Genomic DNA, 15546 nt, shown 5'->3' with positions numbered 1-15546 from the left:
CTACTACCTTTCCAACATTTGTCAAGGAGACTTTCATACATTTTTTTTTGAGTAAGAATTATCCTGTTCCTAATTTTATCCTGCTTGAATATACCTTTTTGTCCTCCTTTAAACATTTTAATATATCCTTTCTGTATATATTTTCTTTTTCTTTATCTTTTATCTTTTCAATTATTATAGTTTTTAACTTTTGTGTGAGCAGGGTGGTCATTCTTAGCTCTTAATTACTCTCAATATTATTTTTCCCTAACATTAGTTTCACCTTTCTCAATATAAATTCACCAGGAACTTTATAGATCTGATGACATCCTGGCAGGAAGAATGGGATCAGCCTGACCCTCATGGAGTCTCTGGGTTGCTCAGATGTTTTTTGACAGAACTTGAATGAATGTCTTTCATATTTGGCTGTCCATTACCACCTCATAGTAGAATTCTGTAGACACCTACTCCATTTTCTGGGTTCCTGGTGGGTTTGGTCCAAGAGGAAGGTGCAGAGGTAGAACACTTGACACACGTCCAACTTGCCCCAAAGGTAGGAAGCCCGAGTCACAGGGAATGGGAATGTTGTTTGGTTTGGGTTTTTTTTTCATGTGGAGCAGAGCAGTCTAACTGGTGGCCTAAGAACAGTTGAAGATCATGGAGTACTCCTGGCCAGCCCACCACCTGCTTCCCTCATAGCTCATAGCCCTGTCTGGGCTGCAACAGTCAGGCTAGACCAGGCACAGGTACAGCTGGGGGTAGATACAAGCTGGGATGGGGATGGCTGCAGGTGAGTGAGAGCTGTGAGGGGCATCCAGCCCTCTCTGCTGGACCATGCACAGAAGGAGGACTGATATTCAGAAATACTCAATAGATGGCAGGGAAAGGTGCATCCTGCCTAAGCAAGGGAATCTGAAATAATACCAAATACCTTAGAAAGCTTAGAAACTGAAGAGAAGTGGGTCAGATCATGTGGTTGAATTTTATGGCTAATATGTATCCAGAGGGCAGAGCTAGGTATGAATGACATTTACAAAATGTTCTTTTCCTTTCTTTTTGACTTCTGAGAAATGTCTGTTGGAGAGTTGGATTTAGTTGTACACTAGAAGAGAATGTTGAAAGACTTCAGTAAAATATCTCAAACAAAGAAGGCTGTCTGAAAATTCAATGGAATACACTGAACATTCTGAAAGATATAAGAACCAGACAAATTCACTCTTGATGGGAAGCTATCCACAAAAAAATAAGATAGACTTGGATGAAACACATGGGGGCTAGGATTCCCTTCATAATAACTCTTCAAAACTCCATTGCCTGAGGTGTTCACAAGTAAAGGGAAAAGGTGGAAAAGATCTCCCTAAAACATATTAGGTGAAAGGGATAAAAGGCAAGTCAAACTGAAGAAGAAAAAACCTACAGAGCTCAAACCAAAGCAGTAGAAGCAGTTACTGGGGTAACTATATGAGACTTTCAGACTAGATAATATCACTGAAAACAGAGAGCTCAGCTGTGGGACTGAGATGCAGGGAACATCTCAAGATTCAAAACCACATTTAATTTGTAGAGAGAAAGAATGAGCTTACAAAATGATCCACAGAAAAAAAAAACAAACAACCAAATGGAGTGGCTGTGCCTCCAGTGGCAAATTTTAAAGTATAGGAGAAATGATGAAGACCCTGTGTTATGAGAGAATAGACAACCAGTTGCTAAAGTCATGGGTAACAATAGGACACATCTATTAATAATACTAAGGTGTTTTGCCATCAGAGAAACCCTGCAGTGGCTCTGTGACAAAAGTGGGTATGAGCTAATGCTGGTAACATCCCTAGGATGAAAGGGGTGCTCTTATTTGTCACATACAGCAGATGAAGCAACCTACCTATGACCACAATTTTTTAGCTATGATTAGATCTCATGACCTTCTGCCTCCATGTCCTCTGCTCTAGGCCATAGTTCAGTACTAAATGAATCTGTGTATGAAATACTGAATTTACATCATAAATAAAACCAGAGTTGTTCCGGCTGGCTCACAGGGGCACAGCAAATCTAAAGAAAGTCTGGCAGCAAACAAATCAAAAGGCCTAGAAACTCAATATCTTAAGCACTTAGGGACTGAACAAGAGCAGATACTTACACTTAGTAAGCAAGCGTAGCTCGGTGACATTTTTTCCAGGATGGACCTAGAACACAAAAGCACCAAAATATTTGTTCTGCAGAGCTGAACTGGACCATAAACAAAACAGAAAATGTGTATTTAGGGCAAAAAGTAGAAGTCTGAGTGGTGCAGAGATGGTTCATCTAATTTTCTCATTTGACAAGCTGAGTGTGACTTTACATTGAAAGAGAGAAGTGTAGGGAAATGGATTGTTGCTGAGAGAAAGATATGGAGGGAGTGGCTGGGAAGACACAGATCATGAGTGGGAACATAACTGTTCCGAGAATTAAAAACACCTAGAAATTCTATGTTCCCATTATTTATGTTTCATTTATCTATGTGCTTGTGTATACACATACCCACCTATATATGTATACATATCTATGTGTTTATACTTCACATGAGAAACATCAAGGGCTAGGAATGAATTTTTTAGAAGTTTTATCATTATTCGTTTGCTAATGATGACATTGATGCAGAATACTTGGACCCAAGAGGAAATGTAGAGCTTCCCTTAACTGGATGTGTTTTGATTAGGAGCATAAATAGTCCAAGCCCCTCTCTAATGCTTAATTTTTAGACAGTTTTTCTTGCCAAGACCTTTGCTCACTAGTGCAAAAATTATTCTTTTAACTTGTTTGATGTCTTCTTTATATGAATCATTGGATGGTCCACAATCCATATAAATACATGCACTGATGTGTGCTCTGTGTAAGGATTACAGGGCAGAAGCCTTTGGAAAGTTTTTCCTCTCAAAGTTTTAAGTATCAAAATTTGGTTACAGGTTAGCAAGCAGCTGGCTATGAGGCCAAACAGAAAAGCCAAATTCTTAAAGCATAAAGTAGGGATGATCTCTTTAGCATTGATCTGTCTATGGTCAGCAGAGCACCACAGGTGACAGGTAAAAAACCCATATGTGTATCTATGTCTTGCACTGAATCCTCTCCCATGCAGTTTTTCACAATGAATGGCCCAGGCCAAGCCAGAGACAAAGAGATGGGTAACTGTGTCGATAATAAACCATGCATTTCCTACATTGCCTACAGAAACACACATGTCATTTCTACATACAGGAAACTGGCCTTAAAAAGTGTAAAAAGTGACTTGGAGAAGCTTAACAGGGTGTGGATATTCTCTGCCTCTCATAACAAAGAAAGTACAGTATCAAAATTATCAGGTGGCAGGCTAGAAAAAAAACTTAAGAAGGCAGTGCATTTTTTGCACTTTGCCTGTAGAATTCATTGCCACAGGATATTGTGGACAGTGAGTGTGTGGTTGAGTTTAGAAAATACTAAGACAAATAATTGTTAAAAAAATATCAGCAGGGTATGTTATACCAAAAATACCACGGTAGTTCAGGTAGTCCTTGAGCTTCAGATTTCTGAATGCTGACAGAATACGCCAGGAAAGTATTCTATATGCTTGTTCTGTTTTTATAGTCCTTCCTTCAAATCTGCTGTTCACCACAATTGGACAGGTTTCTGTGCCGGGTGGATCATAGCATGGTTGGCTTGATGCTGTCAAAGAAATCTTGCTTTTGATGCTTAATTTCTTATTTACTACTTGCAGTACTTATATAGACCATGATCTGTATTTTCCCAATAGAGCAAATCCTGTGGAAAGGGTGAATATCCCAGTTTAGTTAATATCAAGGTTCCTTTTTAATGTAATTATGTTAATGTTTGATTTACACAAATAATGATGTGTTAATATTTCTGAGACGTTATCTGAAAATTATATAAAATGCAAAGAGGAATTTAAAAGAATTTCAGTATAAGGCTTTTAAGGATCTAAATTTTTTCTTGACCAAGGATGGTAGTTCATTCAAAACTCCTGCTAAAATGGAAAGTACTTCAAGTACTAATATTCTGAGCAAATGAGATTCAAACACTTATACAACATGATCATGTGACACTTCAGAGTAATCCCATTGAACCTAATGGATCTAGATAGATTTTGAAAAGTGGGATGTAAGTGTGTGTAGAGTTGACATCTAAACAACTTTCAAAAGATCAGCATATACTGGTCTTAAAATTTTGACTCCTTTGTCCATTGTAATTGGTTTTTCAATGTTCTAAGTAAAGAATCATCCTAACACAGTCCTGTTTTTTGTAATAAAGTGGATTTTTTTGAAATATCTGAACTGTCAGTGGTGATGTGTAGGACTCCAGGTGCTCCCGCTCATGGTATTGTGGAAGGAGATGACTTTAAATACGGGGCCCGGGTTTACTTCAAGTGCAACGCAGGTTACAGCTTAAAAGGCAGCCGTGTTGCCTACTGTCAGCTTGATGGGATTTGGTCAACACGTCATCCTGAATGTGGTAAGGTCACTTTAAGTTTTAAATCTTATCAAATATTTTGGCCAGTTTATTCCCATGAAACTAGACTATCTAAATCTCACTTGAAATTTGGAAGGTCTGTGACATAACACATCCTTTTGTCTTCCTTGTCTTCCAGTAGGAATTCTTATTTTATTTTGCTGGAACCCCAGCCTGCAAGACTTTTTTGTATAAAGGTCTGACTGAAACATAAATTCACTGAAAATTAATAACCTCAAAGTCTTTAGGCATAAATCCTTCTTACACACAGATTGAAAATGCCCAGGACCAAAGCCAAGTGAGGAACATAGTGCGACAATGAATAGTTACTCCCATTACTCTGTACGTCTGACACCTTCTCTGCAGAAGTCTGGTGCACTCTGTGGAGGTGAATAGGGGCTTACTGTGTGAACACTAGACTCTTATTTCAACAGAATTCCCATCCTAGACAAAAATTGATTAAAAAGAAACTTCCATTCATTCTGACTGTGCAGGATGGCATGCCTACCATTCACATTGGTTCAGCTGTAAAATTCCTTCTTGTCATCCAAAGAGACTTTAAATTTTCTTTAGTTGACTTGCATTGCACAATTTAATTTCCATATTCCAGAATAATTTGTTTCAAAGGATAAAGTGTTTTTACAACTGTGTTATGTCAAACAATGTACATTTTGGGGGGAGTGTTGTAAAACAACTGTATATAAATTCATTTGAAAGAGCAAGCAATAGGTATTCTTCTATCTAGAGAGAAGTCTCCAACTGCAGTAAATGTAATGTCAGGATCATGCCAAGTCCCTGCTGCATCATGGCCCTGGCTAAAGATCTATAGAAAGAGCTGTCTCTAGACTTGGCAGTCACTGAAGTGCTAGGTCTCTCCTTCCCAGATGTTTTCTCTTTGTTTTTAATAAATCAAAAAGGTCATAACCCTGAGCCTAAGGAAAAAGACAATTACTGTCAAAGTACTGAAATAAGAGAAGGCCTTAAGTGACTTACGTGGTCAAGCTTTTGGTACATTTGGAAACACGCACTCTGCTGATCAGATGATGCCTCCAGGCCAGCCATCAGTGCAGAAGGCAACTTGCAAATAAAGCATTATTCTGTGGGGGATTCTCTGTAGTCTTTAGCTGCTATCAAGTTATCAGTCACTTATGGCTCACAAGTGAGAGAGCCTGTCTGGTACAAAGAAGGAAAATGAAGCGAAATAAAAAGGAGATAGGGCTCTCTGTTTTTCCCTTTCTCCTGGGAAAAAGGAAGTTCAGACCTCCTTGTTTACCGGATATGACTTGTGGAAAAGTATTTAAGTACATGTAGAGCCTTCAGCATATGCTAAAATCCAATGCTTGCAAAGAAAACACTGCAATATAGACTTAGCTTGAATGATAAACTCACTGTTAAAAGCACATGCTCTTTGAAGTGGCATTGCTATGGCTGGCTGTGTGTTTACACACTTTGCTGAGCTGGGCTTTGTCTGGTGGCACAAGGTAGGACTTTGTGACATGACAGGGCCATACCTTTGCACTGTAACTGCGCTGATTTCACAGCAATTTAAATAAATGTCCAGTGCTTTGTTATATGTTGGTGCTTTTGTGAACTGAGGCTCAGCAGGCAGCCGAGTCTGAAGCAATGATATGAAGAGGTAATTTTGGGGCAATTAGTATGTCCCAGTCCTCTGGGCCCTCTGTGAGCAGCACCAACACCAGCTGTCTAAACTAGATGTTCACTGGTTATCATGCACTGAGATGCCAGGCAGAGAAATTAAACACAGTTGCATGTTACTGTTGTGCTGACAAGAAAACTGAGGTGAAATCCAAGGAGAAAAAAAGTACCTTTTCAGCTGCTAAACAGAAAGTGCAGAGGAGTTAAAAATAAAGGAAAAATCATCTTCTAGCATCACATAGTGAATACTGTCCTCTAGATTTAGGCCAAAAATCTAAGTTTATTGAGAAAAGAAAAACAAAACAAAAAAACCCAACAAAAATTAAAAAGAAGTGGAAAATACTGGGAAGGGGGAACTAAAAGAGGTTTTATAGGCAGAATATAGCATGAGTAAGCTTTTCATATTAAATTTTTATTGTCAGTAAATACATACATATGTTCTCTTTCAATTCCTGTATTTCCCTGGATTATTGAGATATCTCTCTCAGTGCAAAGAAAACAAAATGCAACCAAACATAAAAGCAAAATTAAGTAGTCTAGTTTTATTATCCAAGTGCAGTGAAGTATTGAAAATACAGAAAAGGGAAAAGAATGCCAAGGGCCTGTTTCCTGCAAATAGTTTAAGTGCAGCCTTTTATGCTATTGAAGAAGCCTTGTTAATATTAATAGCACATTAATATCATCTAAAGTCAAGGTTCTTTTTCAGGATTGTCAGCTATTTCTTAAGGTTTTAACAATTTGAGAATTTTTAGCAATTTGAGAATCTTACGCTTTCAGTGAGACTAAAGTATGTGTTATAAACAGACATCTCTATATTATAATTTCTTCTTTAATATTTGACATTTTCAAAGACAGGAATCTCAGATGGGTCTTGAAAAGGCATCTTTAATAAAGTGTGGATTGTTTAGTAACATCTGAATGAAATGCCAAGCAATTTGATGGGTGAAAATAATGTAGTGAACCTGATAAAATGATTACTATCTTTTTCCCCTATCATTAGTTCTAGAAGAAAAAAACTGCTCAGATCCTGGTGGCCCACTCAATGGCTACAGAAGAGTAGTAGAAGACACTGGGCTCTTGAATGGACGCTATGCAAAAATTGGCACAGTCATTGCTTTCTTTTGTAACAACTCGTATGTTCTTAGTGGCAATGAACAGAGGACCTGCCAAGACGATGGAGAATGGTCAGGGAAGCAACCAATCTGCATAAAAGGTAGTTTATAAACTTTTTTACCACAACTCACACAAGCTGCTATGGTTTTACTGGATTGTGTTTAATATCATTTGCACTAGACAAACAATCATTTTTGCTAAGAATAAGCTGTCTGACTGATACCTGATACTGAGCTTGGTAGTTTGCCAGCTCTACTGGCTGCTATACTCAGACAGAGAAGATGCCAATGATTCCAGAAGATTCCATCTTTAAACAGGGAAAGGAATGTTCCCTAAGACTCTTATTGTCCTCATTCTAGGATTGAACCCACATAATATCAAAATCAAAGAAGATCAGGTGGGAATTGAAATAGAATGAAATAATTGTTTCATGAGACCATTAACAATCAGTTGCTGTCATAGGGAATAGCTGTCCTCTCACAATCCTTTTAAAACAATGGGACCAGTCATGCGTGCAGAAGGCAGGGCCTGTACATTACAGCCTTGAAGACGTGATTAAATTATCTGTATTCATCAAAACACTGAATCACACCTTAAAATCATTTGCTGAAAAGGGAATTATGCTCTTGACCTGGAGCTTTTCTACTAAGTGTGTATGAACCCCTGAGTGAGTGAGTGAGTGAGTGAGTGAGTGAGTGAGTGAGTGAGTGAGTGAGTGAATGAATGAATGAATGAATGAATTTGGGCTGGGGAACTGCTAAATTCATTTTATGAAAGCAATTTCTTGACATATGGATTTTTGTTTAAACTGAAATGATGCTAATATAAGGAAATATGTGTCCCCTGGGGAATTTGCTTTATTCTGTTGTTTTAGATGAAAATAATCTCTCCCTGAAGCATATATCTTCTGTGGAAAGCATCTTTATTGATGCTTACTGTGATACTGATATAATGGTTAACATATAAATCAATCACAAAGAACTAGATATTGTTAGATTACACAGAGCACAAGTGCTCAGGCATACAGATAAAATCCATCCTGGAAGGTTCCTTTTCTTCCACTCAGGGCAGCAGGAAAGAGATCCTGGCAGAGTTATTTGAACTGATAAACCTGAATATTTTATCTTATTCTTAAAGAAGGTAAACGGAATATGCAAAACTAGAAATCTTAGATCTCCTTTCTGTTATTTTATGCATATTCAAGTAACTTCGAGGTGTTCCTTTGAATCAGAGCTTCCAATTCCTTCCATGAGCACACAAGCAGACTCTTAGAAGTCCATAACATCCTGCAGCCTTTCTCTGTATGCCTACTCACTGGGATTAGCTGTGTGGGGCTACACAGACGGAAATTAGGTATTTTAATATATAATTCCATTACTGGAAAAGTTTGCTCTGATACAAAACCATCAGCCATAGTGGTGCAAGTCTGGCATTCAGACACCCTGAATGGTGTAAAAATCTTCCTCTTCCACTGTCTGGAAGTCCCAGTACAGAGGACGTTCAGTAGCTTACACTGTTGTAAATGGGATAGACCTTGTGAACTGTGGAGAAATATTTTTCGAAGGCTTTAGGTTTTAGATCTATCTTTATTTTAATGCACATAACTTAACTGCCTCTTTTCTTAATCCAGTCCACTATAGTTAGTGAGAGGAAAGGTTGGAAATGTGTATGAACCATAGCACTTGAGCTGTGAATGTGAAAAAGTACTGTGCAACATTATATTTTTTCTAGCCTGCAGAGAGCCAAAGATCTCTGACCTGGTGAGACAGAAAGTGCTTCCAATGCAGGTTCAGTCAAGGTGAGAATGCAATATCTCAACTACAGTTTAAAGAAAAAATGTGATTGCTTTTCCCCTCCTCTCCTTTTCACTCCATGTGTTTAGCCTGCCTGAGCAGCGATTCCTACAAATCCACTGATAATTGAGCAATGCTGGGAGGGGAGGTCTGATTAAGCACAGGTTGCCAGCTGCTGGAGGCAGCCAGGAAGAACTGCACAGATAGAGACGGGCAAACTACAGGATGATGCAGGAATTCTGCTCGCAAGCTTGTGATGGACTATGAGAACAGTCTAAGAACAGTTCCTTGGGGCTAGTGATGTGTGTTAAAATATGAACATGTGCCATCTTAGTGCACAGGGAGAGCACAAGGAGAGAAGAGAGTATAGCAGTGCAATCTGCTCCCAGTAAGTTTCACTATCCAAAGCAATATAGCACAATTTATATAGGCTGGGCATGAGGGAGAGGAGGAAGTAGAGTAGGAGGAGAGGAAGGAATGAAAGATTAGACCCTTCCTGGGCTTACCCTTCTGATGATTTCTTGAAATAAACCCAGTCTGAATTAGTTATGTTGCAATGTTCAGGTTCATTTTCGTCCAAGTAGTAATTTCTCATTTCAGGGTTATTTTTGAAGTACATGACTCATTTAATTTTAGTTGCAGTGCAAGAACTGTCCTCATCTTTGGTCTTAAGAACAGTCATATCAGGTCAGAATAAAGGTCCAGCTCAAGCCATAGCCTGTCTCTGGCAATAGCCAGTAGCAGGTGCCTAGAGAAGATTTGAGGAACAAGGCAAGCATATACTTCCCAATCACTCTGCCACTCTCCAGGTCTGTGATGTATGATTGTAGAGATGGCCCCGAGAAGCCAACATACGGCTTTAGTAGCCATTAGCAGATTTTTCTTCCTTAAATTTCTTTCTTAACTTTTGGATACAGGTCTTGTTAGGCTAAATGTTTCAGATATGAATACCAGCTGTATTGAGAGCATATACATGCCTCCCATCCATAAGATGCCATGAGCTACTGGCATCTCATGGTTTTTTGACTGCTTTTAATCCCTTGAAGTAGAATCTCCATTTGATAGGTCAATAGTGAGGCAAAATCTGGATTATGCAATATTGCAAGTCACCTGTGAGTTTGGAATGGGACCCTGGCAGACTAAGTATGACCACAGCAGCTCTCATCCTTCTTCCAAGAGACTTGCCATTGCTCTTGTTCTTAGTAATTTTACTTTCCTGTATTGCCTCACAGATTGGATATGATGGAGGTGCCTGTGTCTTGCTGTGATAAAAAATGAAATCACCATGAGAAAAAAAATAATGTCTTTTCTGGATGTAGGCAGTACCAGAAATCTCAAGGGAAACTAATTTCCTGCTGAATTTTTCAGACATGAAAAGGGTTTTTTTTTGTAGATATGAGCTTTTAAGCATTAGAGCAAGGGACTCATTCTAAATTATAAAAATTGAAGAATGACTGGAGTCAAGCTTATGGTCCATATCTAAGCTGGTGCATATATTTACTTCTTAATTGTGTGCCCTGTTTCAGCTAATCAGTACAATTTCTAAGTGGAAGCTTAGCGATTATGAAATTATGAAATCTCTGTGGTGAGACAATTATCTCTGTTAATTGCTAACTCAAACAACTTTAGCAACATCATTAATCTGAATCAATTCCTAATATTGTCTATTAAAATACTCACTAGAGAAAAGATGTGCCTAGCTCCCCTCTACTGAGAATTAATTACCACAATGCCAAATTCAGGTGTAATTTCTTTATTTAAAAAATGGTATCTCAGTCCTTTTGTGAGTGGAAAAACTTCCACATTCAGAGGCAACCGATTGCAATTCAGAAACTGTAAAATGAAAAAAGAGACACAAATAGGATATGTACAAACATATGTGTAATTATATATGTGTGCATATATATGTAAATAAAATAGCTGGGATGTAATGGGAGTATTGCTAAACTATGCTGGAATGATAATTTTTCCCTATTCTTTCACAAGAAACGTCATATGATTTTAAATGATACTTAACACAACTGGTGATACAGTTATGGTAATGATTCCTTTTATAATATTATAATAATTGTGTTCTTTGTGCCTTGAAACAGAGAAACACCTTTGCATCAACTTTACTCTTCTGCATTCAGCAAGCAAAAGCTTCAAATCTATCCAACCAAGAAGCCAGCACTGCCATTTGGAGATCTGCCCCCAGGGTACCAGCACTTGCACACTCAGCTCCAGTATGAGTGCGTTTCTCCTTTCTACCGCCGCCTGGGCAGCAGCAGGAGGACTTGCCTGAAGACAGGAAAATGGAGTGGGAGAGCCCCTGTGTGTATTCCAAGTGAGTCTCAAAGGGAAAGAAATGTGCACATCTCTTGGGTAAATGAGGGAACAGGATGTGTGTTCATCTTAGATATTTAGGGAGTCACAGCAGTGTAGGCTGCCTATACTTCCAGCTGGGAGAAAGGAGCAATAAAGCTTGAAGGATATATGTGTCTTTTTATCCACCAGTCGAATTTGAGCAGTTGATGGTAAAGTGATCAGGCTTTCAGCACTGTAATTTGCCATTAATTTTTCTACTCTTTTATGAGCAAAAGGTGTAGTGAGTCTTTCTCCTGATTTGAAATAGCTTTCCTACTACCACTTCATGCTTTTCTGTATTATTTACTACAAATGGGATTTTTCTTTTATTTGTATACTTTGGCACACAGCAGACAAAACCATCAAAGTTTAAGCAATAGAAGGGAGAGACTGCAATTTTAAAGAGGCTTGTCCTTTAATAAACCCTGCTAAGGAAGGGTTCATATTGCAAACTGTAAGTCCACATAAAATCTTATGCAGAGCTAGTGCACAAAGCAAGTTAGGGTAAGAATGTCAAAAGATTTGGTAAACGCCACTACTGACATCAAGCAAACTGTGAAAAGTAGATCTTAACAATAGACAAATTTTTATTGTTCTTGTTTGTGGTTTTACTTTGAGATCATATAATATACTTTGTAAAGTATCATATTCAATCTCTCTCACTATGGACATGCACACACTCTATCCCAGAAAAAGTTTCCTAAGGGAGACTAAAAAATGCAACCATGCAAGGTAACTCTTTCAACTGAAGTAAACCTTTCATAATATAAGGGATTTTACCCCAGGTCCAAGCTTGGATAACATATTCCTACAACAAGGCAGAGCTTTATATTTTCCCCAGGATGACTGTTGATTTAAATGCATTTGCTTCAACATTCTTGTTGCAAGACAAGTCTGTTCTTATAGGCATGAACTGGCCTGTGCAAAGATTCGTGCCAGGGGAGGCCTCACAATTACACCGTGACTGCCTAGGATGAATTTTAGTGCACTGATGGCTTTATGGCATTTTATGATAGACAAGAATCAGGGGTGTTCTTTCCATTTCTTTGTGCGGTCATCTCATTATAGTGCAGCTCAATAAGGTTGTTGTGAAAATTCACCCAGTCAAGTGCTAAATCCACATTCCTACTTTACCCAGGAATTCAGATAATAATGGAAAACTTGACTATTTTTTTAAAGTTATATAAAATACTCCTATAATTTTGCAAGTCAGAGACAGAGGCTAATTAGACAACCGTCCTTCATACTCATCATTGCAGTTTAGTTTCTTTTGGCACATCCTAGGAAGGAATCAAGAATAATACTCAGATTCTTTCAGGGAGAAGGTGTTATGTACTTTTTGCTTCATGTTTCCTCAGTCTGTGGAAAAGCAGAAAACATCACCCTTCAGAAGGCAGTGAGCTCTACGAGGTGGCCATGGCAAGCAGCCATCTATCGCACAGCCAGTGGGGTGAAGGAGAACAGCCTTCGGAAAGGGGCCTGGATCCTTATCTGCAGCGGGGCCCTGGTGAACGAGCGCACCGTGGTGGTGGCAGCTCACTGTGTCACTGACCTGGGCAAGACTACTGTTCTCAAGACAGCAGAGCTCAAGGTGGTTCTGGGCAAATTCTACAGAGATGATGACAGGGACGAGAAGACTATCCAGAACCTGCGGGTGAGTAAGTCCAACAGGAGTGAAAAATGATGAGCACAGGTAGAGGCTGATCACATCTGTCTTGTATGGGGAGAAAAAGTTCAGCCTTTGGGCAATACACTCTTCTATCTGCTGTTCTTTGAAATGCATGTGTAGATACTTCAGTGCCATGGCACAAGAAGGGCACATGCTGCAGTTCATTGAATTTCTCGAAGCTGTCCAACTAATACATTCACCCCTAACACAAAACATTAAGAAAATAGCTCAGGTTCTGTGGGCCATAATGTCTTGAGCGATATTGCCAGAAAAAAGTAGAAGAGATGCCAGCTACTGTCAAAATTGATTAGCATAATTTATGAGGGAAACACTTGTGCTCTAAATCCTGGTGATGCCATGAGCACATTTCACTTCTCAGCCCCAAGGCTGTACAGCTCTAAACTGAAAAGAAGTTTATGTCTGACTCCAGCTCCAAAAATAGCACCTTGGGCTCACCAGAGTGATTTGCTTTTTTTCAAGTAGAACTAGAAAGACTGAAGTCAAACTGAGGAGAAATACAGCAAATTTGGGTATGCACGTCACTTTTTGGGGGGAACTGTGGGGTCTCTATCTGGGTTAATGAATGCATTTTATCCAAAATACCATAAATAACTTGGTTCTTTCCCTCCTGACCCCTTTTTAATTTCTTTCTCTAATCCCATCTTTTTCATAATTTTCCTGTAATAATATATATTACTTTTTTTTACAGTATTTCCTTATAGGAATCCTATCTGTTCTTGTAGCATTTCATTAAGGAAACAAGCAGTAAAGGTTTGGCCCCAATACTATGTAATGCATTGCTAGTACTCTTTTTTGGTGGGAAGTCAGTTGCAGTTCAATAAGAAGGTAACATTTTAGTTCAAAGCCCTACTCCCATCCAAATTCCACAGGCTGAAGGTATCATGGCAGGTAAAACCTTTTCAGTACACAGTAGAAAAACCTAAACTGCATATTAACTCCCCATTTTGCTAAAAAATGTCCTTGACTGCTTTTGAGTAAGAAGTGTTTAATGCAATAAAAACTGTCCTGAAATCCAAGAGAAAAAAAATGTCAGAAGATGCTTGATCCGTGCATGTTTCTCATTTCAGTGAAAGAACACCATAGGTGGGGACAGAGGAGAAGTATGCAAAATAAACTTATTGTATTTTATTAGTATGGAAAGAGGGCTGCTGACTTGCCGTTGCTGTTAACCCTGCAATTCTTCCTACTCTGTTTCCTCTCCAGATTTCTGCCATCATAGTGCATCCCAATTATGACCCCATATTACTTGATTCTGATATAGCTGTCATAAAACTCTTGGACAAAGCCAGGATCAGCAGTCGTGTTCAACCCATTTGCTTGTCATCTTCTCATGACTTGACTTCATCCACAGAGGATTTAAAGATAATGGTTACTGGCTGGAAGGTATTGGCTGACATTAAAGATCCCGGATACAAGAATGACACAATCCGCATGGGAGTTGTTCAGATGGTGGATTCACTGTTGTGTGAGCAACAGTATGAAGATAATGGGATACAAGTCAGCATCACTGACAGTATGTTCTGTGCCAAACAAGACCACACAGCCTTTTCTAATATCTGCCCTGCTGAGACTGGTGGGATTGCAGCCATAACTTTGCCAGGAAAAGCATCTCCTGAGCTAAGGTGGCACCTGATGGGATTAGTGAGCTGGGGTTATGATAAAACTTGCAGCCTAGAACTCTACAGTGGCTACACCAAGGCTCTTCCCTTCAAAGACTGGATTGAGAAGAACATGAAATAAAAATCTGAGTCTGAAAATGTCATTTTATAATATAATATCTCTCTCAGTCTCTGCTACTTTAGGCTTCTCATCCCAGTGATGAGACACATCTGGGATAAGGTTAAGGCAGACAGCCTGGTAATGTGTCCTAGGATCAGATATTTCATCAGGCTACTTTTACTTAACCCATGACAGAGGGTCTTGGTGCATGAGAAGTTTTGCCGTATTTTGTCTGTCTCCCCTGGTGGGAGGATGATGCTCTGCTCCTGAGTCTGACATGCAGAAACAGGACAGTAAATTCTGTCTGAAATTATCCTGTAGTGTGGAGTTCCCTGGAGAAATTGATGGTGAGCCTCTCCCAAAGATCTGTGTGACTGAGTGGATTAAGAGTCTGGAAAGAGTAGCCTGCATTCATTATGACGGATGAGCTTGTTACGGTATGTGCTGTCTGTATTGCCATAGTACAATGTAATCTTCTTCCCTCCCAAGTACTTTACACATTTAAATAAACGATGGTTTGTTTTTTTAACCAACATACTCATCATCTGACATTATTCAGGTCCATTGTTGCTTTATCTGTGTCACACTCTAGGAACTCTCTATTGCCCTTGTCTCTTTGCATATCACTCTCACTTGGGACTCTTCAGGAACACTAAAAGGCAGAATCAGCACAAAATTCAAGGACTATATAAATAACAAGGGTTTTTTTTCTTAATACACCCAGTGCTGCTATTGTACATGAACCACTACAATGAAATGTACAGAGGTGTTCTCTTT

At 39.0% G+C, this 15546-nt stretch overlaps 1 protein-coding gene across 2 annotated transcripts in view; it reads left to right on the top strand.

The window, feature by feature from the left end:
• The window catches only part of PAMR1 (peptidase domain containing associated with muscle regeneration 1), a 55983-nt gene extending 40708 nt beyond the window's left edge, over nucleotides 1-15275 (top strand). Inside the window, exons 7-12 of one of the 2 annotated variants that reach the window (XM_069015941.1) lie at nucleotides 4285-4455; nucleotides 7109-7321; nucleotides 8953-9019; nucleotides 11108-11340; nucleotides 12719-13014; nucleotides 14254-15275. In XM_069015941.1, the coding sequence (XP_068872042.1) occupies nucleotides 4285-4455; nucleotides 7109-7321; nucleotides 8953-9019; nucleotides 11108-11340; nucleotides 12719-13014; nucleotides 14254-14790 (1517 nt within the window). In that variant the 3' untranslated portion in view covers nucleotides 14791-15275. The remainder of the gene's footprint in view (nucleotides 1-4284; nucleotides 4456-7108; nucleotides 7322-8952; nucleotides 9020-11107; nucleotides 11341-12718; nucleotides 13015-14253) is intronic. The other variant, XM_069015943.1, reaches the window with a different exon arrangement.
• Nucleotides 15276-15546: the final 271 nt, after the last annotated feature.

The sequence above is a fragment of the Aphelocoma coerulescens genome, chromosome 5, assembly GCF_041296385.1.
Source record: "Aphelocoma coerulescens isolate FSJ_1873_10779 chromosome 5, UR_Acoe_1.0, whole genome shotgun sequence".
NCBI classification, from domain to species: Eukaryota; Metazoa; Chordata; class Aves; order Passeriformes; family Corvidae; genus Aphelocoma; species Aphelocoma coerulescens.
Note: the sequence above shows the minus strand (reverse complement) of the source record. Positions and strands in the feature narration are given on the sequence as shown.